At 40.2% G+C, this 26,850-nt stretch overlaps 1 protein-coding gene and 2 non-coding genes across 5 annotated transcripts in view; 2 read left to right on the top strand and 1 right to left on the bottom strand.

Annotated features, from left to right (window-relative positions):
* Positions 1 to 376: 376 nt before the first annotated feature.
* LOC116042382 (meiosis 1 associated protein) overlaps positions 377 to 26,850 on the bottom strand; it is a 44,959-nt gene continuing 18,485 nt past the window's right edge. For all 3 annotated transcript variants that reach the window (XM_036005730.1, XM_031288559.2, XM_031288558.2), the window contains exons 5-12: positions 8,365 to 8,520; positions 8,104 to 8,263; positions 5,080 to 5,221; positions 3,998 to 4,061; positions 3,680 to 3,822; positions 2,984 to 3,099; positions 2,788 to 2,857; positions 377 to 1,586 (exon numbers count right to left, since the gene is read on the bottom strand). In XM_036005730.1, coding sequence (XP_035861623.1) covers positions 1,347 to 1,586; positions 2,788 to 2,857; positions 2,984 to 3,099; positions 3,680 to 3,822; positions 3,998 to 4,061; positions 5,080 to 5,221; positions 8,104 to 8,263; positions 8,365 to 8,520 — 1,091 coding nt within the window. In that variant the 3' untranslated portion in view covers positions 377 to 1,346. The remainder of the gene's footprint in view (positions 1,587 to 2,787; positions 2,858 to 2,983; positions 3,100 to 3,679; positions 3,823 to 3,997; positions 4,062 to 5,079; positions 5,222 to 8,103; positions 8,264 to 8,364; positions 8,521 to 26,850) is intronic.
* trnaa-ugc lies at positions 24,262 to 24,333 on the top strand. The gene has a single exon. It is a non-coding gene; the product is annotated as a tRNA-Ala (tRNA).
* trnaa-ugc lies at positions 25,344 to 25,415 on the top strand. Its single transcript has one exon. It is a non-coding gene; the product is annotated as a tRNA-Ala (tRNA).

Raw genomic sequence — 26,850 nt, forward strand, 5'->3', positions numbered from 1 at the left:
GGGTAAAATGTCAGTGGGCAGTTTTGGAGGTCCGCCGGTCAAATTCTCTTCGGAGACAAAAGGATCGTTGTGGATGTGATCTGTGAATGCGGAAGTCCCGTGACATCACAACGTCATGAAGTCACTGGGTAGTCCCTAATGTTATAAGGTTCAACAAGGGGGTGGAATGGCGGGAGACTGATTAAGCCTGTGTGTGTCTGTGTGTGTAGATAACAGAGCTCCTTGAAGAAGAATTAATTAATAATAGTAATGATGGATGTGACAAATACATGTGTATGAACGAAAATCGAATTAAATGTGTGACCAGTGATGTCACTGCATGAACTCCAATCTACCTCTCTCGAAATCTCAAAGGGAATCTCAGGAATTTTTTACAACTTTTGCATACCTTTTTTATGTCAATTTTAAAGAACATGCTGCAGTTTAAAAAACAAACATTTTTCTCTCGTCTCTGTCCTCCTTTCATCCACCCCCCCTCACGCTGCCTTTCAACCCCCAGAGAGAGGGCTCGCTGTGGGGGTGAAGGAGAGCAGAGAGGCCCGTCTGTGTGCTGCTTTATTCTGTGTCTCATTAAAACAGTGAAGCTGTGTTCAGACGGGACTTAAGGGCTAAATGGAAATGGAATGTGCATATGTGTGTTTGTCTATGAGTCCGTATGTAGTATAGTACTATAGCTGCAGTGTGCATGCTTTATTGTGCCTGAATCATTATTTTGTAAGCGGTTTCTGCCTGTTTCTAGATGTCTTATGTTGCTCTCTCCCGCTTTTTCATTGTTCACAGTGTGTGATGTGGAAGTTTTGCTGCCTCAGCAATCTAAAGATGGCAGCGAGTCGAAACTTTCCTTACACACACACACACACACACACACACACACACACACACTAATTCACACTCACACACCAAGGCTTGTTAAATTCAGATCTAGGTAATATGGTTCCTATTTATTCTGAGAATAAATAGAGATGAATTGAAGTATCAAAGAAGCTGCAACCACCCAGAGAGTAGTGCAGAACAGTGTGAGTGTGTTGTGTGTGTTAACGTGCAAATTAGTGTGTGTCTTTCCCTCCTTTACAAAGTCTTTAAAGCCTTTATGAGATGCCTGATTACTCACCTCCTTTACAATGGGGATCAATTAGCCAAATGTGTGTGTGTGTGTGTGTGTGTGTGTGTGTGTGTGTGTGTTTGTGTGTGTGTGCTTACACTGGAAGGCCCTTTGAAGTGGCAGGACAGGATGCTGAAGGATTTCAAAGTGTGTGTGTGTGACTTGCTGAGGAAGCACTACACCGCCTCTCTCTCTCTTTGTCACCTCCCTGTCACTGTATTGCTCTCTCGACCCCCCAGTGTTCTTACTGTATCACAATGGAGTCCCCATCATCATTGTCTTCCAACTGTGGAGCAGCGGCCAGGGCCCGGCGGCTGCCACTGCTGCTGCTGCTGCTGCTGAGGAGCATCAGAGCCGGACGTGAGGCCTTAGCAGGAGGAGGTCCCAGGGAGGAAGAGGAGGAGTGGTAGGAGGATGAGGGAAGGGGAGCCACAGTGGCCCTGACCTTGCTGTTCATTCCCAGCTGGCGACCCTGGTTTTGTGGCTGAGTGGAGACAACACACAGCCTTTATAATTCAAGTTTAAGTTTTGAAAATGTTGTTTAGAATGATATTGAAACAACAAAATATATTGGTTTCTTGAATCGAATGATTTAGTCTGAGCTGTCAGTTCTTGGATTTATAAGAAAGAAAAGAAAAGAAAGAGTGAGCTAAAAGACAGGAAGAGGAGGAGGCTCTGAAGAAGGTGGAACAAAGGAGATAAAGAACTAGAGAGGAAGAAGACATTAACAGGGCAAATACAAACACTATGTTAAGAGTTAAAAGGGTTAAGTTCCACTGCGGTGAATAAAAAGACAGCGTGACGAAGAACAGAACAAAGCAGTAGCAGAGCGGGAAAACATTTTCTCTGTGTTTTGCTGCGGTAGTGAACTATTTGCATGTAAGCAGCCTTATCAAGCCTGATGAGTCACACTGCCAACAGCTAAACACTCTCAGGTCACAGTTGGCCTCAGTGGATGTAACGAAGCAACATGAAATGTTAAGATCTTTCAAAGTGTAATCCTGTGTGTACACAATGGACACCTACAATTCATATAATAGTTTAAACTAGTCCCACTTCAAGCAAAACAACAGTAAAATGCTGCCTAAACATTGGTGGATCTGTATTAATAATATACGTTTTGTATACGCTATACAGTCACGGGGGATATTTCTGCAAAACAAGTACTTTTACTTTTAATACTTGGATTAAATTTAGGATTTTAAATGCAGAACTTTTAATCTGATTACTTCTTCTAAAAGGTTAATGTCTGATTATCTAAAACTCTTCCCAGAAGACACAAGGAGACAATTGCTGCATCTGATTCCATTTGCTGCCAGTGTTAAAACATTAAGGTAAAATGACTTCAAATATGTCAGACAAAAACTTTGCTAAAATATTCTGATAAATTAACATAAAGGGCTGGTTTACGCTCTGTGTATTTATCCACTAAATTGTCTCTGCAGATGGTAAGTGCTGCCATCTACTGAGATAATACTGAAGTGAGACATGAGGAGGAAATTGCATTAGTAAAGCACACACTCCCTGCACAAAAACCTAAATGATGTTTATAAAAACATTCTTCCAATTGTTTCAAATTGCTCTTGACTCGTGCTATCAACTTTGCTCATAGTCATAATCATTGTGCTGGTTTGTGTGAGCAGCACATTGTGACCTTTACACTGCCATAAAACTGTTGTGTTTACCTGCCGCGGCTGCCTGCTGGCTGTGCCTTTGAGGCCCTCCAGTGGTTGGGACTGGGCAGCAGGCTGCAGTCTGGAATCAACCATCATCAGTATCATGTCATCATTGAGACCTCTACATCCAAACATTTACACTGTTCTAACATTATCACACGGGGTACATGGATGTATTTGCGTCGTGGCATCCACCCCCTCTGACCTGTATGGGTATCGTGGCTGTGAGAGCAGGCCTCTACTCCTCAGGTGCTGGTACATGTTACTGCTCAGAGACAGAGGGTTGAACACACATTCCTCATCCAACTGAGTGAGACAACCCTGACAGAGAAATAGACAGGACACATCAACAACTTTGGTAACGTACAAATAAACCCACTGAAACTCAATGACATGGAGTTACGCACATATAAGGCTATATCCTGTCCAAAAAATACATGACAGCCAATATCTCGTTCTTAAATGGAATTAAAATTTAAAAAAAATAATTCCCATCTTCAGACAAAAAAAAAAAAACATACTTATTTTAGCAAATAAATGTGTAATTTCATCACAACATAAAATGTGATGAAAGTAATTGAGCATTATGTCCATTTCTGCATCTCTGCTTTGAAATGAGTGGCTGAGAATCAGAGGTGTTTCTGTTCATGGTTCATGGGATAAATATACAATAATAGTAAACAATAATATAGATGTGCGGTGATATATTAACTATAATTAGTGTTTTTGTTTAAAATATATTGTTTATCCTCACACGTAAGGTACCTATTTGTGTAAGTGTATTTGCATCTGAATTTGTCATTACAACTGTATATCTATATATATCTATAAACTATATATACAGTCTACTTCTCTCATTTGTTTGTAATGAATATAATGAATGAATGAACAGTCACCTCACCTGTATAGTGTGCATGGCATCAGGTGCAGGTTCCTGAGTGGCGACAGATAGAGTGCACGGCAGCAGCAACTCTTTGGAGACCACAGGCTTCAGCAGGAGGCAGAGGGACGGGGACGGCTGGAGGACATAGTGAGAATACACACCTGTGTTGTGTACACACACACACACACACACACACACACACACACACACACACACACACACACACACACACACACACACACACACACACACACACACACACGGGGCATGTGAGTGCGCTCACAAGGACTGATCAATTCACATTGCTCTCCCTCTTTCTCAAACAGGCATATGGACCTGAGCCTCCAGCTGTAGACGTCTGTGCCGGCTCCACCTGCAGCAGCAGGAACAAGTCACGACTCTGAAAGAGGGAAAAACAAATCTCACATCAAACACTTCCATTCATTTGTATTGCACTGAGGAGTACTGAGAATGTTAGATGGTGCAAAAAGCAACCGAAAGAGCCAATCAAGGGATCCAAGAGTGATGGAAATAATAATTTTGTCACTCAAACATGGGACCTATAGTAAACTTAGATTAGAATGTAATCTATGAACTTTTATAGATTTAAAAATAAAAATCTAGTTGTCACGGGAGACTTTGGTCAAATACTGGCCACTTCAGAGAGAGAGAGTTCTTATTGGCTGTTTTGCGCATGCATTGCCTCTGCGACAAAGAGGGGATACTGCAGGAAGAGGTCTCACTCTACTCCCATTGTTTTGCATTCTACCCACTGCAACTTCACGGACCCCCTGGCAGAGTGCCACGGACTCCTGGGGGTCCTCGTACCCCACTTTGGAAATCACTGATTTAGTAAATTATTATCACAAGCTCTGTAGCATGAATGTTTTTACACTTTATTTTACTTTTACTAGGGCTGCACGATATGACCTAAAATCGAAATAATTTTTCCTCGATAACAATAAATGAATGATAATTAATCACGTTGTACTAAATCATCTTTTCTGAAGCCAAAATGTTTCCAGACGACATACACTGCACCTACATTGCTCAGTTGACTCAGACTCGATGTTTGAGTTATCCTCCATTATGCTTTCCATGCAGCTGACTCGTCCGGGGCAAGTCACGTGACTACACACGCGGTAGAATGTTTTTAAGGAGAAAGTAGGCCTATCAACAGGAATAAACTATCGAAAAAAACTTCGATAACAGCTTCAGAATTTCGATACATTTTCGATTAATCGTCCAGCCCTAACTTCTACTGTTCTATTCTACTCTTGTAAATAAGCCTAATTCCCATAGCTATTTTGTCAAAAGGCTGGGAGGAACCTGGTTTCTGGTCTAAATTGTAAAGAAAATGTTCACAAGATGAACAAACAGTGTTCATATTCACATAACATCATAACACATGCACACACCCTGAGTGTGTTGCAGAGAGCATGGAACAAGTTGTGGTTGGTCTCCATTTCATCCCAGTCCAGCTGCCAGCAGGTGGTGGGGCGGATCACCAGCGGCAGGCCGTACAACACACTCTCACACACTCCATCTGCACGCAGAGTCCTAGAGCGCACACACACCACAACCTTGGTTAGCATGCAGACCTTTTTTTCTATAGCAACTCTCTCCAATCAAAGAAAAACACTCTTTGTCATTACGTGTAACCACTGGAAGTGTAGCCTAAACATTTTATGTCAGACATCATCCATCTTCTCTAAACTCCTGGAATAGATTTTGGCAGTCTGTATGCAAACACACAACAAATCATCATGAGCACAGAGAGGTAGAAAATGACATCATCCCTGCCAAGAATAATTTGTTAGCAGTGTGACCGTCCTCCAGCTTTATATAAATGTCACTGCTGTAAATCATGACTCATCAGTATGTAAAGTGCACACACAGAGCACATAACTTTTGGACCGACCAGTATGCAAAACACACACACACACACACACACACACACACACACACACACACACACACACACACACTAACATGCTACTGCAGCTCCTGAAAATGTACAATCAATGCAAATTAGGAAAGAGGAAGAAACTGTTCACATACAATACAAGCAGTGCTCGCCTACGTGTGTGTGTGTGTGTGTGTGTGTGTGTGTGTTTTAGAAGGAATGATTTCAGCATTCACAGAGCTATTTATACCAGTATAAGCCAGTTGTCTCCTGCTGATCAACCAGTAGTACATGAGTTGTTAAAAAATGTATTCAAAACAGTGTCAGCATTTATAAAGAGACATTAATATGCATCCATAAAGACATAAAAACACATGAAGACATAACACAAAGTACATTTTTTAAGGATTTACATCTCTCAGTTCGCTATTTGTGATTTGATTTATCAGACAGACCTTAACTGTAATTAGTTTGACCTAATGCACTCGACAAGAAATGCTACATGTCTTTTAGACTGTAAAAGATTTAATTATAGTCACCAGGCTCTGAAAAACTGAAGTGATCATGTTTGATGAGTGATGATATCAGACTATATAAAGTGTAGTTTCTCAGGATTAAAAAATAACAATGGATCTAAAGCAATGTATACTTGGTGCTAGGTCTGGATAAATTCCCAAATAGTTTAGAATCATGTTGTACAGTATACTGACTTGATGCATATCTACCTACTTTATCAATGAGGTATGTTAAATAACTATACATGTTTTCCTTATAAGAGATAATCCAATGTTACAAGGAGTTGTATATGAGTTTGTGATAAAAATGGTCTCCCCTTGACACACATCTTGGTTGTAAGTGGCCAGAAATCTTTACTGAAATAAATTGAGCTCCTCAGGATTAAGATTACTAAGCATACTATGTTTCATTTAAGGCCCTGTTTTGTTTTGTGATGGTTAGGTGGGATGATGGAAGTCTTTTGTATATACTGTATGTGTACATGATTGAATAGTCACGGTTTGAGAGTTCAAAAGCAGGAGACCAGTCAGGCAGGTTGGCAGAACTAAAAGCAAGCATTAATAACCAAAAGGCTGAATCCATAAAACCAAGAACACTAGAAGATACAATGAGAGCCAGGAACAACCAGACAATCACAAAGGCGGGAAAACACACAAGGGAGGAAGTCAAACAAGAATATCACACTTGAGAAGAACCTACAAAATAAAACAGGAAATAGAACAAAACCCAGGATCATGACAGGAATAGAAATATATATTCAAAGGAATGTGTGTACTGAATTTGATAGATGAAGTATAAGTTGCTTATTTAACATGTTTTGTTTTACTGTATCAAAATAGAAAAGAGAAGTGGGAAGCAAGGAATACAATTCTTTGTATGCATTTAAAAATATTTAAACAGGCTTAAACTGACAATTCCTGAGCTATTTAAAATGAGTGCACCCGCAGAATAATTTTCAATTTCTTTTTGCCATATTATGCTTGTCCTGTAAGGAAATATAGAAAAGCTTAGGAAACTAATACATATATAGTGTAACTTAAAAAACTTGTAAGTCAGCCAACCATCATCTGTGTTAGATTGTGCATAAAGACAAATTCATATGTATACAATTACTTAATTCAATACTTTCTTTTGAGTTTGTTGGTAAGTAGAATGTGTTTGTTGTGACTGATAAAACACGTTTTTTTTTAATTCCTTGTAGCCAGTGTTACTTTCTGTTTATCTTGTGTTCAATCCCTGTCCTTTCCTTGGTTACCACTGTTACCATGTCCCATGAGTTTCTACTATATGAGAAGAACAACATTCCCTCACAAACAAGTTAAGGAAACTTCTCAACTTTCTTTTGAGCATGGAGCAATGCTTCAGCCCAACTCCAGTTATTTTGAGTAGTTTCCAGCATAGCAGAACAAAGCAGACTCTGATGTGATGGGATAGTTTTATCTAAGAAATATTCCACTACTCCCTGCTGTCAGAATGGGGCCATTCATAGACAGGCAGGGTTTTACTGGACACATTACACGCACACGGCTGATGGAGCATGCACACATAATCACTCACACACACACACACACACACACACACACACACACACACACACACACACACACACACACACACACACACACACACACACACACACACGTGCTTCATCTCTCCCTCACTCCAACAAGGAAGAGTGGATGTGACTGGGCAGATGGTGAAGGCAGACATCAGATCTAGACACTCCCTTTAAGGTTTAAACTTAAGAGAAAAAAACATGTTCATCATGTCTTCTGTCGCAGATTTTGTACTCGAGTTCTTTCTTTTTTCATTCATGTTACTTACTATGCAACACATTTCCCTCTTAGCAGCCTGTGGCTTTTAAATCAAACCACTTTTAACTAGTTGTGTGAAAAAGGAATGCATATTTCAGCACAAGTAGTTTGTTATTCCTTTTAAGTGAAGCTCAAAAAGCGTGTGGATAGATCTGAGTTGAAAGCAACAGAAGGGGACTTTTTAATGCATCAGCCCCGTCTCTTACTTGATTGCTTTCAGTTTCCGTGGCGGTTGGCTCTGATTGGCTGATCCCTTAGTGACAGGCAGGAAGTCCCGGGCGCTCTCGGTCTTCATGCCCAGGTTGGGGTTAAGGGGGATGAGGGCGGGGCTTATCAGACGCTCCTGCATGTCACACTTCACGCATACTACACGGGTGACAAATGTCATAAAAAAGTGTGAAAAGACATCACATTTTACTGTACTACTGTACACGATACTTCAATATGTTTGTGTGCAGTATCTGTACTTGGAATGGGATTGTCCAGGGGGCTGGGCAGCAGGAGGTGGAGGTGCTCTCTGTCTCCACCCTGCTCTTGAAGCCACGCCTTCAACACCATCTCCATGGCAAACGTGCTATTTTCCACCCGCTGCAGGTCGACCTCCGTTCCCAACATCAGAGAGTCTGTAGACGGACATACAGACTCAATTTGGATTAAGGGTCGACTCTGCTGACAGACCAGCAACAAGCCAAACATGTTGTTTTCCGAATCCACGTTTTACACAGACATCAGTTGCAAAAAGTACATTCCTAGGAAGGAAAATTAAACATTTCATTTATGACCACTAGGTGGAAGCAAAATTCAATAAATTAAGTTTACAGTACATGGCCTCAGTGACTTGATAAGACACTGACGGCTCTTTGAAATTGGTGTCATCTGAGGGGTTTAAGTGTCTCTGGATCATCCAAAAACCTTCTTAACTGGACTTGACTGGATGAGAAAGCCTGGCACTGATTTCCTGAGGGGAAGAAGTCGGGCTGCATTTTGGATGTGAGACAGACTATGCAGAGAAAGAGCAGACTGTATAGTGATTTAAAATCTGCTGCTTTTCTGGCTATTTTTGAGATGTTAATGTAAATCTCTGTCTCTCTTCTCTCATTTTCTGTAGGTACAGCACACCTTAGCCCAGAGGACAGCAAGCAGCAGCTCTGCTCTCACTTAAAATTACGGAAAAGACACCCCATGGACCGGCCTCACCCTCCTCTCCTGCTCTCTGTGTTGTCATCTCCCATTTATTATTGCAAACTAGACACAAACCTTACATAAGGCCCCTCTTCTCTTTTCCCCTCTATCTGGTGTTTAATAGTTAATGACCCATCAGGAGATAACTAATGGGACTAAAGGGAGAGGAGAGGATCAGGAGGTGGTCCTGCGAGAGCGAGGGCGGGTATAGATGGAGGAGAGAGGTTGACAGAAGGGGGGATAAGAGCACAGAGGATGGATGAAGAACAGACAAAGTATTTAAACTCTTCCTGTCAGGAACTTTTAGAAAGAAAACGAGAAACTTTAAATTCCTAGAATAAAATATGTCATTGCTGCTTTCATCTATCAGAGGCTGCTACAGTACAGAAGCTATTTTTAGTTCCGGGCCAGTTTCCAAAAGTGCCTTATCCAGAAATAAGTACTTCATCTGAGGGGAAAGAATTGTGTTTGCTAGGTTTTTTTGCTGATGGACGTTTGCAGTCAGGTCCCTGCTCAGTGATGGCGAGAAGGATGAGACAAAGAGAGAAGATTAAGTGGGTACAAAAGCATATATTGAGAGCACTTCTGATTTATGAGTCCTCCTGAAGTGAAAAAAAGCATGTAATTTCAAGATACTTTGCTTTCACTTCTGACACGTGCCACATAGCTCTTAATATGGATTAAAGAACTAACGGAAATTCTCTGATACTTTGGATCAGCAGTAAAAAAAGAGCTGTGTCCTACTGTATATCAGCACTGCTGCCTCACTGGGCGAAGACTGAGTGACTGCAGAGACCAAGTGTAAAGAAGGAAAAAGGAGGAAGGAGCCAGGATCAATTCACATTAACCCAAAATAGTTAGAAAGAGAGACGTAAAAGTAAAAGTTCAGGTAAGGGGCCTTACAAGGACATGTACATTCAAAGGAAGAGGACAGGGAAAAGAAAGAAGGGATGAGTTCTTACCTTTATGGAAACTGTAATGCAGAGATAAGAGAAACATCCTTGAGAGAACAACAGAGAAGAAGGGTTGAAGAGAGGAGACAGAGTAAGTGAGAGAGAGAAAAGAAAAGAGAGAAAGAAATATGGAAGTTGGTGTAGGGAAGAGAGCGGAAGAAAGTATAAATTACACAGAGAAAGAGCAGGAGGAAGGAGAAAGGACAAGATGAGATAGGGAAGCGATGGATGGGTATGGTGGGTGAGGGATGATGTCAGAAATGCTTCTCCGTCTGTAATTAGACCACAATGTATCTGTGAGAGAGAGAGATAAAGAGAGAGAGGAAGAGAGAAAATAAGGGGTATAACTCAGGACAGTCCATCATGTGTGTGTGTGTGTCATGCTGGTTTCCACAAAGCTGTACATCATTGACAGAGCAGGATAGGTGAGAGTAGTTAACCTCGAGGTGTGTGTTCAGTGAGACAGCGAGTAGCTGAAGTGATGCGATGCTGCCTGCGCCTCGTCGGCATGCTTATCTGACTCCATGAGGAATGTGTTTACACTGCTAAATTCTCTCCTTCTCAATCTTTGCAGAGTTCATCAAGTGTGTGTTTACTATAGGTATGCAAGATAAAAAAATAAATAAAAAAAAATCAATTACGTGTTATCATTTGTCCCTTCCGACACTATTTCTCCGCGCCTCTTGGTCTATATCCTTTCTTTCTTTCCCTGGTCTAGAGATTAAGATACTATTAAACGCCTGAGCCAGTGACCCATCCCTCTGACCTACAATGCTCCTGCATCTCATTAACATGTCCTCTGTGTGTGTGTGTGTGTGTGTGTGTGTGTGTGTGTGTGTGTGTATATACGTGAGAAGATAGAGTGTGACACACATGCTGAGGTAAGGGTGCAGGGTGTCAGCTGGATCTTATTAAGTAGCGAGTATGGTGTGTGTTGTACTCATGTCTCACGTTTAACTCAAACATGAATGCTTTAAAAATGAATAAAGGGAGATTACATGCAGTAGCATACTGTATGGGCGGGGGGGGGGGGACCTGTGCTGTTGTCAGTTATATGCTCTTTAACCACAAGGCCCGAAACCTCTAAACTGCATCTGTTGCAACAGTTCAAACTGTTATCCTAATGGCAGGAACTGAGTACCCGTTGCTGACTCATCACATCCCTGGAAACGCACATCCTTTAAAGGATAGCCGCTAATGCCTTGCCTGCTTTCTTTTACAGTACATTAGCATCTCTCCTCTGTCTACCCTGTCTGATGATCGGAGAGCATTTCCTATTCAGATGACTAATTTATAATTGCAGATGTTGAGTGATGTTGATGCACCCCTAAGACACAGCAACCTTATGAATATTTTTTGGTTTAGTTGACATCTTTGATGGTGCTGTGTGGCTGCTAAATCTCTGCTTGTTGAAATACAATTTGAAAAGGGCAAACATATTTGTGATTCATCTCCACATACACACACACTCACTTACGCACACAAATAACCTTAAAACACAATGTGATTAGATGACGACGTAATGAGTTCAATTTTGCTGTAATTTCCCTGAAGACATCCTTTGTTTTTTTGTTAAACGAATGACAGATGAACATTTTCAGCAAAGGTTGTGTTATTTTTCTCCCCTCTTCCAATTGTGGTAGGGCTGTCACTTTTAATTTGAAAATCGCCTGTGGGGAAAAAAATAAATATTCAATCTGTATTGATGTTTCTAAATTCAAAATTGAGTTTAATTTAATTTGACCAATGTACTTGGTGATCTACAAGGAGATCCTTAAACCCCAAAGACATGAGTGTATCTGTTTCTCCACGACCAGCACTTATTTTTGGGTTGGTAATAATTTAATTATATAATATATATATATATAAATCACTATGGGGAGATAACTACATTCATTGCTTTCTGTAACAAGACGTCCTTTTCCCTCAGTCTCTCCTTCTTATTGACCCTCAGCTCTCTCTATCCCACCCTGGCCCACGCCCAGTAATGGTTCCTTTTACTCTTTGCAATGTGCATTAGGAAGACTGCATTTTCCTCATGACCATCGACCATTGTAACATTAGCTTTTGTGGGGAAATTAGTGACAAAAGTGAGCTAATGCAGCAGAAGAGGAAGCAGAGCATTACTCTACAACCCTATTTCCTCTTTCAGTTCATTTAGATATGGATCAGCTTTACCAGGTGCAGATAATGGACACTGTGCTGTATAGTGTAGTAAAGCTTTTAACCATCACATTGTCTAATTCCAGAAAGAACATGATAATGGAGAAGTACTTTGACGTTCGCTATATTACTGACAGATGATTAAGAAAAACATTATTTTTCTTACATAATTATTTTTCTATTGTGACATTAAAAGGAAAATCACAAGTTGATTAGAATGATGAACCACCATTACTTGGTCCAGTTTAAGGTCTCTTCAAGGCCTTTTCATCCATTTGTAAGAACTTAATTTTTTAAATGTGGATTAGAGCATTTCACTGATAATATTCCGTCCAATGAGGTCAGAGGACAGACACAACTGAGTTGGAGCTTCTTTCTCAGTGATACTACAATACAGTGAACACTTACAGGGGTTGAGCTCTCTCATAATGCATAATTCCAGTTTATTACAACTTGGATCAACTTGGCCATCAATTCTATTGGTGATGATAGCATTGTACTCACCAGGCACCTTTCAGGTAACGTTATATGATTGAAAATAAGTTTGACTTATTGTTAGTCCATATTTGCTTGCCGATTAATTAAGTCAAGTTGCAGTTTATATCCACGTCTATGCAGACTTACATAATATACATAGTGAAGACTTTAAAGCAATTTAATAAAAAGGTATTAAGTGTATTTTTTGGCAAAACATGGATGATTCGTACGTCATGTGCAACCCGGCAGCAACAAAGATCTATACAATCACCACAGTTTCAAGGTGGACACCCAGGATTAGTGTCGCCAATTCAGTATCCGAACAGATGTCTCCCCTTCTGTTCCTAAGTTATGGCGTTGAATAATGGCCACAAAAGCGTTTTGCAGAACTTTATGATGTCACAGCGAAGTTGATCTTTGACCTCTTGGATATAAAATGTCAATTCTTTATCATTTTATCCTATTAGACATCTGTGTGAAATGTGGGCAAAATTAGTGTATGAATTCTTAAGTTATGGCCAAAAATGCTTTTTGTGAGGTCACAGTGACGTTGACCTTTGACAACCAAAATCTGATCAGTTCATCCTTGAGTCCTAGTGGATGTTTGTGCCAAATTTAAAGAAATTCCCTCCAGGGGGTCCTGAGATATTGCGTTCACAAGAGTGAGACAGACGTACGTTCGGATGGACAGACTTTAAAAACTTTCTCTCAATTCCTTAAGCAACTTTTATTATGTAATCTTAATAAAAATATCCTCACTAAGTTGCCACCAATGTGTCAATTTTAAATGGGGTAAGGCAATACTGTGATATTGCATTCCCCTGACACAAACTTTACAAAGTGTACATAAACATGAAGGAAACGTTGATGACTGTCTGTGGAATTTCCCTCTGATATCCATATTTAACGTACAGAGCAACACTGACTGCATACACACACACACACTCTGTCCTTGTCTGTCAGTGTGTCTGTTAGTGATGAATAGCTCATTGATGTAGTTTGAGACTGTGACAAATAGGACATTGATCATCTGGTCTGAAACACAGTCGCTCGACACACCAGCGGCCGCATGACCTAATTGCCTCGCAGTCACTTCTGATAAAACCATGTGGTCATAGAGACAATTAAAGCAGACGGACACTTGAAAAGGACAAGAGGGACGAGGGGGGCGACAACAGCACTGTTATCTGGCCATCATCACTGAGATGGCGACACATACTTGACAGAAGGTCAAAAAACGGGAAGATCCTTTTATGGCAGCTCATTAGGTTCGTTACCTCATTCTTGAGGTTTTGATTCTGTGCATATGCTAAGTCCCAGTGTATGCTAAATGAAAATATGTTTCGAAAAAAGATAATATAAAAATATAATCACAAATCTGTCCAGTCAACAAGCTAAAATCAAACCAATTATATAAACCTTGGTGGTTGCAGCCATGTTAATGCAAATAAATCACGTTACGGAGAGCTTGATCGTCAGACGCAGAGAAGTAAAGTGATTACAAGAGATCAACTGCCTGGTTTCAAGCAGAATCTGGAAATAAAGTTAGATTGAAGAGAATGACATGGAGACTCAGAGGATGGCAGCTGGACGCCTTCTTTGAAGCACTTGAAAAACACATGAGGAAAGAGGATGAGAAGAGCTCTGCAGACAGTATTCATTTGAGGTACATAAGAGAGGAAAGAAGGAAAGAAATGACTTAGAAAGTATACTTTTTTGAGGACCTAACATCATTGCTAATTACAGTTGTACTGAATACATACAGTTATAGCTGAAAAAAGTCCACTTTCTAGGAATTAACAAAATCCCACACTCATAGTGACTCTCACGCACTTTTGAGAGAAAAAAAGAAAAAGAAAGGAGACAAGGAGGAGAGATGATGGTGACAGAGCAGACCTATAAAAGAGAGTGCAGAGAAGAGATGGGAGCTGGGTGGAGAGATTGGAGAGGTGATAGCAAATAACAAACCTCTCAAAAGAGAAGGGAAGAATGACCTTGTTTTCCTTAAGTGGCTTGAAAGCTGAGAGATGAGAGAGACACAGTCCATCTGTGTATGCTCAGATACAGATAAAAAAGACAGGAACAGAGACAGAGACAATTGCACAAGGAGCGGTGATTTTGTCCTCTTACAATCTGTGATTAGAGAAATAGAGAAGAAATTAGAAGAAAATAGAGAAGAAGTAAGAGATGGTAAATTGTTGTGATGTCTTCCAGTGAGCTTTTATGAACACACCACAATACTGAGAGGGCTGTTGTTAGGGTATTTAATGGCATCCACTTAAACACTGATAGTGGCAGAATTTCAGTCTTACTATTACTGGATCTTCATTCAACGCGGTTGACCACAACATACAGTATGGGTGCGTTCCATTTGTACTCGGAATTTCCGAAGCTCCATTTTGGGGCTTCTTCTGTTTAACATCTATTTGCTTTCACTGGCTCAGATTATGGAAAACAACAAACAAGTTACCATCATTTTGCAGACGACACACAAATTTACATTACCAGGGGAGGTTGTTTTGGGACTGAGTAAGCGCATTGAACAAATCAATGAATGGATATGCAAGAACTCAATTAAAGACTTGTCCATGCATTTATCTTTAGTAGACTTAACTACTGTAACGGTGTCTTTACAGGTCTCCCTAAAAAAATGGATTTTAAATAATTATTAATTTCCCACACTGCACTGTAACTTTTATTCTTGTATTTTATAGCTGTCACACTCTATTTGAGCTTGTTTTTCTTTTCTCTTCAATGACTGTTTATAATTGTATGTAAATGTCCTTTTGTGGCATATCTTTTGCACTTTGTCTCAATGGTGCACTTTGAATTGCCTTGTTGCTGAAATGTGCTAAATATGTTACCTTGCCTTGATGAGTGAGAAATGAGCAAAAGAGTGAGAAGAGGAAGAGAAAGTGTGTCATTACAGAAGAGATGAGAGAGTGATATTTTAAAGGCAGAGACTGCATACGTAGGAGATTAACTGATGTTATATAGATATCCCATTCAGGTGTTTGGACTAATGTTGGTGCTTGTTAAGACATAAACTAACTGCAGGCAAATGAAACAGAAATTAGTAATTAAGTGTTTAATTGCTGTTTTGTGATGATAAGACAACCCCAGCAGGTTAAATCGTTTTGCAGTGAAACCACAGAAATGAAAACATTTAGCATATTTGTAGCAACACTAGCGGTGTGGTTCTATGTACTGCAAAATCTGTCTTTCAGTAAGTTGGTCGGCAACCAATTTTGGTTCAGACGGAAGACTAGGGACACGTGATGAAGACAGAAGAGGAATATGGTTGACAGAACAAGATAGTGGCAGACAGATGCAGGTATAGTCAGAGAAGGGAGAAAAGAAAGAGTAACAACGCTCTCTGGAGTGTTTAATAGCTGTGGACCACTCTGAGGAGCCCTTTCCATAGTTTTTTCTATACTTTATACCCTTTGTCTACTCACTCTCTTGCTCTTTCTTCAAGCAACCATCTGTTGTTCTGAAAGAAAGAGCAAGAGAGGGGTAACTGAAACAGCTCTCTTGGTGCTAAAAAAATATGTCCCTGCAAACTGCAACCACAGGAAGACTCCACCCTTTAATGCATCAGCTGGTTGACATTAACCTTTTAGTTTTCCGTTCTAACTATGTCTGTCAGGCTACACTATGAGATTAGTTTTCTCATGACCTTCTGACAAATTGTTCTGAAAATGGTGCAAAAAGAATAGATTAAAAGATGTATATGGAGGCAGATTGACAGACAAACAAGATTTTAGGAGGGTTTAGATAAAGAATATTGTGTGTGCATGATGCGGAGCAAACAGCCATCTCTCAGTGTGGGACTAATAGGTTCCATATCCTGGTGTGAAGAGTGATGCCAGTCTCCATCTGTACGGCCACCTGCTGCTCAGCTAACGTCACACAGAGGTGTGAACAGCCTGACCTTGGCACCATGTGTGTGTGGCGAGATGAAAAACACTCCTATAATTCATGCATCCTCATATAAATCATGTAAAACCATATTTATCTAAAAATAAATAAAACAGTGAGAGAAAGCACAGCATTTGTCCTGATTCCTGCAAGTGAATTTATGGCCAAATAATCTGAGTGTGTGTGCAGCGTGCTTCCTGTCTGTGTGAATGTTTTGTAGCAGTAGCTGTGCTTGGGTGTGTGCGCTTATGTCAGCAGGTCTGGGTGGGGTTTCCACCGGAGCACTTCTGTGCACTTTAACCCACCACACACTAAACTGAACTAACTGACTGTGATGGAAAATGAACTAAATGAAAGATACAGAGAGAAAAAGACTGAGAGGAAGAGAGCGACCTTGGGTTCAATGACTACAGGTTTGGTGTTGTAATCGTAGCTGAGAAGGAAAGTCTGGTGGAAAGTTGTTTTTACACAGAACCAATTACACAAAAATGTACGGATGGTATTTATTAACCGCCCACAGGAGTTGAGTTTATACTGGAGTTTTCTGCAGAAGACTGATGAACTGAGCAAGTCACAAATGCCATCGATAACATCCTCTAGTTACTCCCAGGGTAACATACTACACAATCACGGTGAAATTACACACTAATTAAAATCTTTAGATTTACTGAAGAAGGGACACTGAAAGAAATAAGAACACCAGACAGTGTTTCCCTGTTGAGTTGCCGTGGAAGGATGGTAACAAAAAGACTCACATCAACTTCAGATAAACTTGAATACATTTGTGCACAGTGTGAGTGAATTGTATCCCTTATCACTTATGTTGAAAGTGCATTAGTGCATTAGCAAAAATCTTTTAATAGCCAGTATAAACAAGGGGATTGATTACAGCAAGTATAACCTGTTGCAACATTCATATGGGCACTTGACTATTGCTTTAAGACAAACTTGAAGAATTGTGAACCAATCCTTAGAAGGAATAGTTCATTTTACAATTTTACAATCAGTGCTTCTCTTTCTGGCGGAGACTAACACTAGATGAGAAGATCAATACCACTCTCATATCATCATGTCAGTTAAATATAAGGCTACAGACCACAGGTTAGCCTAGCTTAGCATAAAGACTGGAAACAGGGGGAAACCGCTAGCCTGACTCTGTCCGAAGGGGGCAAAAAAAAACCAAAGTTTTCGGTTCTTCAGGGGCGATTTTATGCGCAGGTCTATTTTCAAACATTTATGTTTTTCTTGATAGTAAACAAAGTGATTTTTTGGACAAAATAGAGTAGATATGTCAGAAGTGAAACACTATTTTGAGCCCCAGTGTATGACTCTATTAATCTTTTTTTTTTTTTTTTTTTTAAGGCTGAACAGATTAAGGCTTTCTGCTCATTCGGGGTCAGGTTTCAGGGACACATTCATTTAATGTCCAGATGACCACAGTTAATACAATCACAGTTGCAAGCATTCCCTCTGCAAAAGCCTCTATGAAAAAGCTCCATGGTTGTTGCTCTGTAGGTTTGAACTCCCTTTGGAGTGAAGCAAAACTGTGGAGACGTTGCCTCTGGGGATCGATGAAGTTTCACATTATTATTGTAATGTTATACAAGAAATAGGGCTCAGTGTGAGTCCTCAGGATGACTTGTCCCACCCTTTTATAAATCTTGGCTTTGGGCCAGTGGATTATAATCCTCTTCTCAAGGGACACAAATGTTCAGAGTCATTATTCTTGCGACTCAAAATGGATTTGTGGGATGTATGCTGATCCAAGTGCAACTGTGTGTGGTGTGGAAATGGCTTAAGTGTTCTGCAGAAGGCAAATAAGGAGAAGGAAAACACTTCTAAACAAAGAGAGCATTACATATTCAAGGTGGCAGTCACAAAGATAAAGCACAGTACTGCAGGCAGTGTAACAGTTAACATGATTACACAATACAGAACACCCACAATCTATGGCAACATGTATATATATTCAATTGTGATCTGATGTAGAGTGTATAGACTGAAAACAGGCTCCCCTCAGTGTGTGTCATTTTTTATCTTTGCAACATTAACATGCTAAACTAATACAACAGTGGCTGCCTAACATATCTTTATTCCGTGTGCAAAGATAATGTTTCAAAGATTTCAGCTACCTAAACGCTACGTTTCACAGTTGCAGACTGGTATTAAAGTAGCATTTTAGTTAATGTAGTTTAGATATAATCTAAGCAGACCCACTTCTAAGCATTTTAGGCAGAGGAGTACAATAAATCCAGGTTAATACATCATAAATCTAAGGTAATACAAGAGAGATAAAGTGAGAAGAAGATAAAAGCCGAGAGGAAATGAAAAGAAAGTCTGCAAAGTACGAGGGAGGAGAGAGTTGGAGACAAAAAACATAGCTGAGAATTTCTCCTCCTAAAATGAGATGTAGGGAAAGAAGGAAAAGGGAGGCGGCGGAGGAGGAGAAAGTAATTAAGTAGCTGGAGGGAGAAGAGAAGGAACGAGGAAAAGGTCCCCGTGAAGCAGAGAATGTTTCAAAGAAAAGTGAAAATGATACGGGAAATTACATTGGTGAGGACACACACACACACACACACACACACACACACACACACACACACACACACACACACAGAGTGAAGGTGCAAAACAGACAGACACAGGAGTCACTCATTTATAGCCATATTTGTACTCAAGCAAATGGAACACACAAGAGTTTACAATCATGCACGCTCAGTTACATAAACAAACATTTCTCTCTCTCTCTCTGTCTTACACACTCCCTCTATTCCTTTCGTCTTAACTACAACAACTGTCCTGTGTCCCGTGTAAAAGCTCCTTATCTCTCGTACAAACAGGACAGACAGATAGGAAAAGAAAAGATGAATCTGGATGGGAAGACACTGAGCTAGTGCTGTGGGCAGTTTGGGAGGAGAGAGAGAAAGAGAAGAAAAGGAAGAGAGAGAGCTTGCAAGAAGAGGATTAGGAGAGATATAATGGGCTATAATCCTTTTCTATTGAGAGACGGATCCAAGAATTGCTGATGGGGTGTCAGTTTGAAAGAGCTATTTGTCCAAGATATGAGTCTGCTTTTAGATGGCTTCTACCTTTAGCTTAAATGTCTGAGGAAAAACCGCACTCAAGATTAGCACTTTTTTATCAGAGAACACTGATGTAGCATTTACATTTCGATGACTTCCCTATAAGTCTAAGCAAATCCTATCGATTTGATTACTCATTTCTAAGCAACTCCATATCTGATATCTCATCCCAAGACCACTGGAAATCATAGCTGTTTGGATTTGTAGTTGCCTAAGAAAGGAAATTCCTCAATTTGCCTATTTAAGTACTGTAAATCAAAGAGTACTGTAGTGCGATTACTGCTCCCAGGTAGTAAGGATGAAAATGATATAATGTTGGGGGATATTTCACCAGTACATGAGACATGACATGACATTTTGGTTTTGAGTTTCTATACAGACAATATGGCTCCAGCAGTTAACAACATTTTAAAGAAAATGAATTTAAATTGAATGTAATATGATGATTTGCAAGTGCACAGTCGCATATTATGCACATATACACATTCGTTTTACATTTTGCAGTCCTGGTAACTTTTGAAAATTGATCAAAGGTCAGAAACAATAATTGGATGCCAGTTCTTTTCAAAAATCTATCAGTACATTTACACTTAGATGGAGGGGATGTAGCTCAGTGTAGCTTCGCATGTATGAGGTCCTGGGTTCAATCCCTAGCATCTCCAACTTTATTGATAATGTAAAGCTTCTTTAACATGTCTTGGCAGAGGAACACAGTAATTGGGTTAAAGATGCACAATAAGATATGAGGATGTGGTTCAGTGGTAACATGCAAGAGGTCCTGGGTTCAGTATACACAGATGTTGACTGTAGCAACGCTTTGAACCTCCTGGAGGAGCACACTGTCTGCGGAGCCCAAATGTGTTTGTGTTAGTGCTTGGATGAGAAAATAATGTTTACCTCAAGGCTCAGAGCTAAAGTAGAGAAGCAATAAAGGAGGTTATTGATGTGAGATGGATGGAGGACAGATCAATGACGATAATACACAACCTCCAAAGGCAATCAAAAATAAATAAATACATTCTGCGGTGTTTGAATAGAAGAACGGCTGTCACTTGAAACCTGGATTATGGGATTAAATATACGTGGATGGAATGACTGTGTTGTCACTTTGAGAAGCATTTGAAAACTAGGTATTCGGACGAAATAAAAGCTTTGACAAAGCTGAGAAATGATATGAAGAAGACTAAAACAGTTTGAATGAATATCTGTCAAAATAGGATGTTGAGGAAACCGATTTTGGCAGCTGTTTGAAGGGATTTAAAGGGAGTTTTTAGAAGCATGCGTCACAATGTCATAATACTGCGACAAAAGGGTGAAAAACACACAAATACACAAGCACACTTATTCACATACAGATTTGAATACTATATATGTAAAAATCAATGAATATCAACAAATATAGACAGTGGCACACAAAATGTATGCACAGTCACATATGCCTATAAAAAGTATTCACCCCCCTTGGATGTTTCACCCTTTTGTTTCTTTTATACATGAAATCATGGTCAATATACTTTGGCTTTTTTGACAAGAATTTGCAAAAAAAAACCCTCTTTAATATCAAAGTGAAAACTGATTTTTACAAACTAATGTCAATTAATTAAAAATATATAAGGTAAAGAAGATGATTGCATAAATATTCACCCCCTTTAAAGTGACTGACCTAATTCAACAGAAGTCCAGCTAGTTGATGCCAGCAGTAGGGCTGTCCCAAACAATTATTTTTTAAACGATTAATCTAGCGATTATTTTTTCGATTAGTCGACTAATCTAACGATTAATTTTTCGATTAATCTAACGATTAATTTTTCAATTAGCGATCATTTTTTCAATTAGCGATAATTTTTTCAATTAGCGATTATTTTTTCAATTAGCGACAGAGCAAGTGCAAAAAGAGTAGCCTGTATTTGCTTTTTTTAACAGTAGGTCAAATAATGAATAAGCTCTTGTTTAACATCCAAGCGCTTCTCACTTTAATTTATCTTGAATTATTTGTATCTAAAGGCTGGTTAAGCACTGTAGAGAGGAGAAGTTGGACAGTTTTTTTTGTCTCGTTCCAGTGATTGGCACATCTGGGTGATGGCGTAGGATATGCGTTAGCATGTTAGATGTATTTCCACTCACATACCCAAATACTGCTGAACAATGCCGACACACAGTCCTCGTCTTATCCACCACTCTCTCGCCCCTAGCCTACTACTGTAACTGACCCCAAGACCGAAGTTTTCGAGGCGGGGACCGCACCAGGGTATGAGAGGGTATGAGACGAGAGGGCATGACACGGGAAGCGCCAGGCTGCAGCCATAGTCTCAAAGTTTTCCCAAACTTGCGATCTTAAAGAGGCCGGCGGGTCCTCTAACTCTTGTGGGTCACCACCACTCGCCATATTCGTGTTTTCGTGCTGCTATCTCTGACTCACTCACTGGACCGTTGACCTGACAAAAAACTGCCAGTGGCTCAGATGGGAGAGAGTGTACATACAACAACTGTTGCCCGGGTTCTTCACCAGTCGAAGCTGTATGGGAGAGTGGCAAAGAGATAGCCACTGTTGAAAAAAGCTCATATGAAATCTCGCCTGGAATTCGCCCAAAGGCATGTGCTAGACTCCAAGGTCAATTGGAAGAAGGTTCTTTGGTCTGATGAGACAAAAATTGAGCTTTTTGGCCATCAGACTAGACGCTACATTTGGCGACACCAAACACTGCACATCACCACAAACACACCATCTCCACCGTGAAGCATGGTGGTGGCAGCATCATGCTCTGGGGATGCTTCGCAGCAGCAGGCCCTGGAAGGCTTGTAAAGGTAGAGGGGAACATGAAAGCAGAAAAATATCGCCAAATCCTGGAGGATAATCTGACTCAGTCTGCAAGAGAACTACAACTTGGAAGAAGATTTATTTTCCAGCAAGACAACGACCCCAAGCATACAACAAAAGCTACACAGAAATGGTTCAAAGACAACAAGGTGAATGTTCTGGAGTGGCCGAGTCCAAGCCCAGCTCTCAATCCAATCGAGAATTTGAGGCTGGACTTGAAAAGAGCTGTTCCCGCCCGATCCCCGATCAACCTGACAGAGCTTGAGCTGTTTTGCAAGGAAGAATGGAGAAAAATAGCAGTGTCCAGATGTGCCAGCCTGATTGAAACATATCCACACAGACTCATTGCTGTAATTGCAGCCAAAGGTGCATCTACTAAATACTGACCTGAAGGGGGTGAATATTTATGCAATCATCTTCTTTACCTTATATATTTTTAAAGGGATACTTCACCGATTTAGCATTAAGCTTTGTATCAGTAGAAACACGGTAGTATATTTTAATGACTGTGCTTCCCTCCCTCATGTTCCCCTGAGACCAGAGATCTCTGTATTGTGGGTCTGGAAAAAAAGATTTTTTGCCCAGAGGCAATGGACTACAGCCAGTAGTAGGAGCTACTTCCGCATGTTTTCAACCCGCCCATAGGGGGTTGGACTGTTGTCTTTACACAAAGTTTTCCGAAGCAAAACGAGCGTCAGCCATCTTGAATAGTCACTAAACAGGCATGTAAACAGGCTCCGTCTTTTCCATACTGTCTGTGGTCTTTACAGCAGAAAACCTTTACAACATTATGTGCATTCAAACTACCGCACATGTGTACCACCGGGATACACTGGTACAGATCGGAGAATATGAAGGAAACTTTATTACAGATGGAATACTCGACACACTACACAAGCTTTTCCGGTGATGGCTGAGCGTTACTGCGCAGCCTCCAACTGAGAGAGACAACGTAGATGTGACGTGAGCAACCTGTCTGAAAGTTGTAAGTCTTCTGGTAGCTGTGCCAAGAGAAATCTCAATCATTCCCAATTTTGCAGAGACGGAGAGCGTAGGTATATGTAAGGAGATAACATAGGCACAGGTTAATTATTGCTAACTAAAATGCTAGTTAACATTAGTAATTAAACTTAAACAGCTAAAGGGTGAAACATCCAAAGGAGGTGAATACTTGATATAGGCGTTGTACTAAACATTAGGTCTGTAAAGGCCACCATTTCAAAAACACCAAGTTGTACATACTTGTCAACATAGGAACAAAGGCAGAAGGTATTGAGATTAATGAAAAGGCTGCATGAAATAAAATATTGCTTTTACATACTGTAGGTAGCAACATCCCCTAGTGTGTGTGGTAAACTCCAACTGTTAGAGTTCCATTCAAAAATGTGGAGTTGAGCTAAAGGGAGAGTCCTACTCTCAGCGAATATCTGTTGTTGAGAACTTGATCCTCCTCTCTTTTTTTTTTAAAGCACAGTGTGCCCTCTCATTGCTGCCAATGCAGAGGTGATTTTTGTGGTTGAGCTGCAAACAGGCAGGTGTCCAAAAAAGGCTCATCTGGCCAATCGTTGCAGAAGTGTGTATGACTGTCTGATTGATTGTTTTGGAAAATGAAGTATGACGAATATAACTAGCTTAGATGTTTTTTTGCTTACCGTTTGCTCTTTTTTTTTTTTTTTATAACTTTCAGTCCTGCTAATTCTTGCAGAGGCTAAATCATAGTTGCTAAATTGTTCACAGGTCAGGATGCCAAGTTACCAGCAACACAAAGGGGATGTAGCTCAGTGGTAGAGCGCATGCTTTGCGTGTATGATGTCCTGGGTTCAATCCCCAACATTGCCAGCTGTTTAAGTAGTTATGTAATAGTTGTCCTCCTAAACATTTCCTTTAGTATTTCAAATATGATAAAATGCACTAGTCAACAAAACTGCATTACATTTTGTTAGGTATGGAGATTTTTCAAAGAGTGTCTCAGTGGAAATGTCTATTTCTGATGGTGGAACATCTTCCTACAAGTTAAATCATTCTTACGCAAACTGCCATTGTGATTCACCGACATTAACACCACTTATAGACTAGATCTGCTGTCTTCAACAAGGCTACATTCATTCAGAACAGCTTCACAGCTGACTACGTGCAGTTATTTAGTAATCTTACAAACAGTAACAATAATATTAGCTGTTATCAAGCTGAGATAAATGGACAGTGAATGTACACTACTAGCAAGGACACAGAAATGTCACTCACAGCAGGGAAAACTAAACTAACCACACATACATATATACATACATACATATATATATATATATATATATATATATATATATAAGACACCACCAGACAGAAACAGAGACATGTCCTTTCTTCTTACACTGTAGCTTATCTCAAATGGATCTGTTATTTTTTTGGTAGTGGAAAAGATGATTTATGGAACAGTGATAGCATCCACTCTATAAGTCAAATTGATAAGGATTTCAAAAATAATACAGGAGCTTATATGCCTCTGCAAATAAATAAATCAGAAAACAGCTATGTGCACACAGCGCAACCTGCTAATTTTTGTTGCATCCAATTGGCTCACTAAATGTCACCCATGTCTTGTGTATCATTCCATTTTTCTCGCTTCAAACATGTGCTGCTGTTCCTACAAAGATTCTTGCTATTACGTTTTATGTAAAACAGGGGCTGGTAGTTTGAAGAAAGCTAAATATTGTACTTTAATTTACATACTATGACGTTTGACCTGTTGTGCATGAAATTGACTAACAAATCGAAACGTAGGCAAATGCTTTAACAAGGTGAGACAGAAGCGTGATACCTGTGGCATACAAGTATATAAAATGGCTGGCACAGGGGATGTAGCTCAGTGGTAGAGCGCATGCTTTGCATGTATGAGGTCCTGGGTTCAATCCCCAGCATCTCCATTTAGTTAAAAAAAACATGCAAAGATCAGCACTGAGAGCTGATAGGATAACTCGATTTCACTGGAATTGTCATGTGACATATAAAATTGATTGACTGATTGACCAAGTTGAATACACAAGTATTTGAGCTGTTTCCGCTCTACATCCTAAACTCCTCTCGTCGATGCAATCCACTTCCGTTCTGGCGGGCTGGGTTTGTTTTGCTAGCTAGCTCCGTTGTGCCGACAAAGCACTGATATCGCAGTGACAAAGAGGATATAACAATTAATTAACTCTTCCTGCTAAATGGCTGCTGTGTGTGAGTGATAGCGCGGTCAGCAAGCTTGTTACGCCCGCAATCTCTTACTGCAGTTTCCAGTTAATCTTATAATGGATATGTATGTTGAGTTATTTAAACAAACGATCGGGGAAATAAACGCAGGCTCCACGAGTCTCATTGATAGAGCCTGCGGCTGGATGGAGCTCTATCAACGAGAGCTAGCTAGCCTCCTCTTAGACCTCTGAAACGAAACTAATGTGAACCTAATGTTCACAAAAATTCATTAAATTGAAATTGGACACCATAGTTAGCTTTATAAGCCATTGAGGTAGTGTTCTATACATGGCATGACGAAATTCAAACTGTAAATATACGAAAATGATGCCGAAAGTGTAGCAACGATCTTTCCCATAGGATTAAATGGGACACATAGCTAGCCTAGCTAGCAGCTCCTCCTAAGGAGACCCCTAATGTTCACAAAAATGCATTAAATTGAAATCGGACACCATAGTTAGCTTTATAAGACATTGGGGTAGATGTTCTATACGTGGCATGACGAAATTGTAAATATACGAAAGTTATGCCGGCAGCTGGCAGCCAGCCAGCTCCGGAGCGCCGCTGAGCCCCGGTCGTCCAATAACCGAGAAACGGTGACTTTCACTGGGTATGGAGTTTGCCTCTTTCTCGTCAGACTGTGTTAATTCGAGTGGGGGAGAGTAACGTAACATCTCCAGTCAAAGTAGTAGAACCGTGTTCCCAAGCTAGCATCGAAATCGCTGTATTTACACGGGCAGACGCTGCGCAAACCACTTCCGGCGGAAATTAAGTGCATTTGTGTAGAGTTATGGCGCCACCCGTGATTTGGCGCGTAAACTTGTGTATAGAAGACAACGTTTAAAGATGCAGTACAGTTAAAGCTGAGGTAGTACTGTTGGATATGGCAGTACAGGCAGGCAAATGCAAAAATGATTACTGTAACTTTGCATGAAGATGCTCTGGACCTGGACTTGCATTAAGAATTTATTAAGACAAGACCACTGTCAACTCTAAGACTTGTTGCTTCTTTAAAAGCCTTCTAATCTGAATATCGGATCATTGGTTAACATGATATGGAAAACAGACAGCTTGAGGGTAAGGTGGAGTCAAGTGGATTGGTGGTATCTGACCAGCTTACTC

The sequence above is a fragment of the Sander lucioperca genome, chromosome 9, assembly GCF_008315115.2.
Source record: "Sander lucioperca isolate FBNREF2018 chromosome 9, SLUC_FBN_1.2, whole genome shotgun sequence".
Classification (NCBI taxonomy): Eukaryota; Metazoa; Chordata; class Actinopteri; order Perciformes; family Percidae; genus Sander; species Sander lucioperca.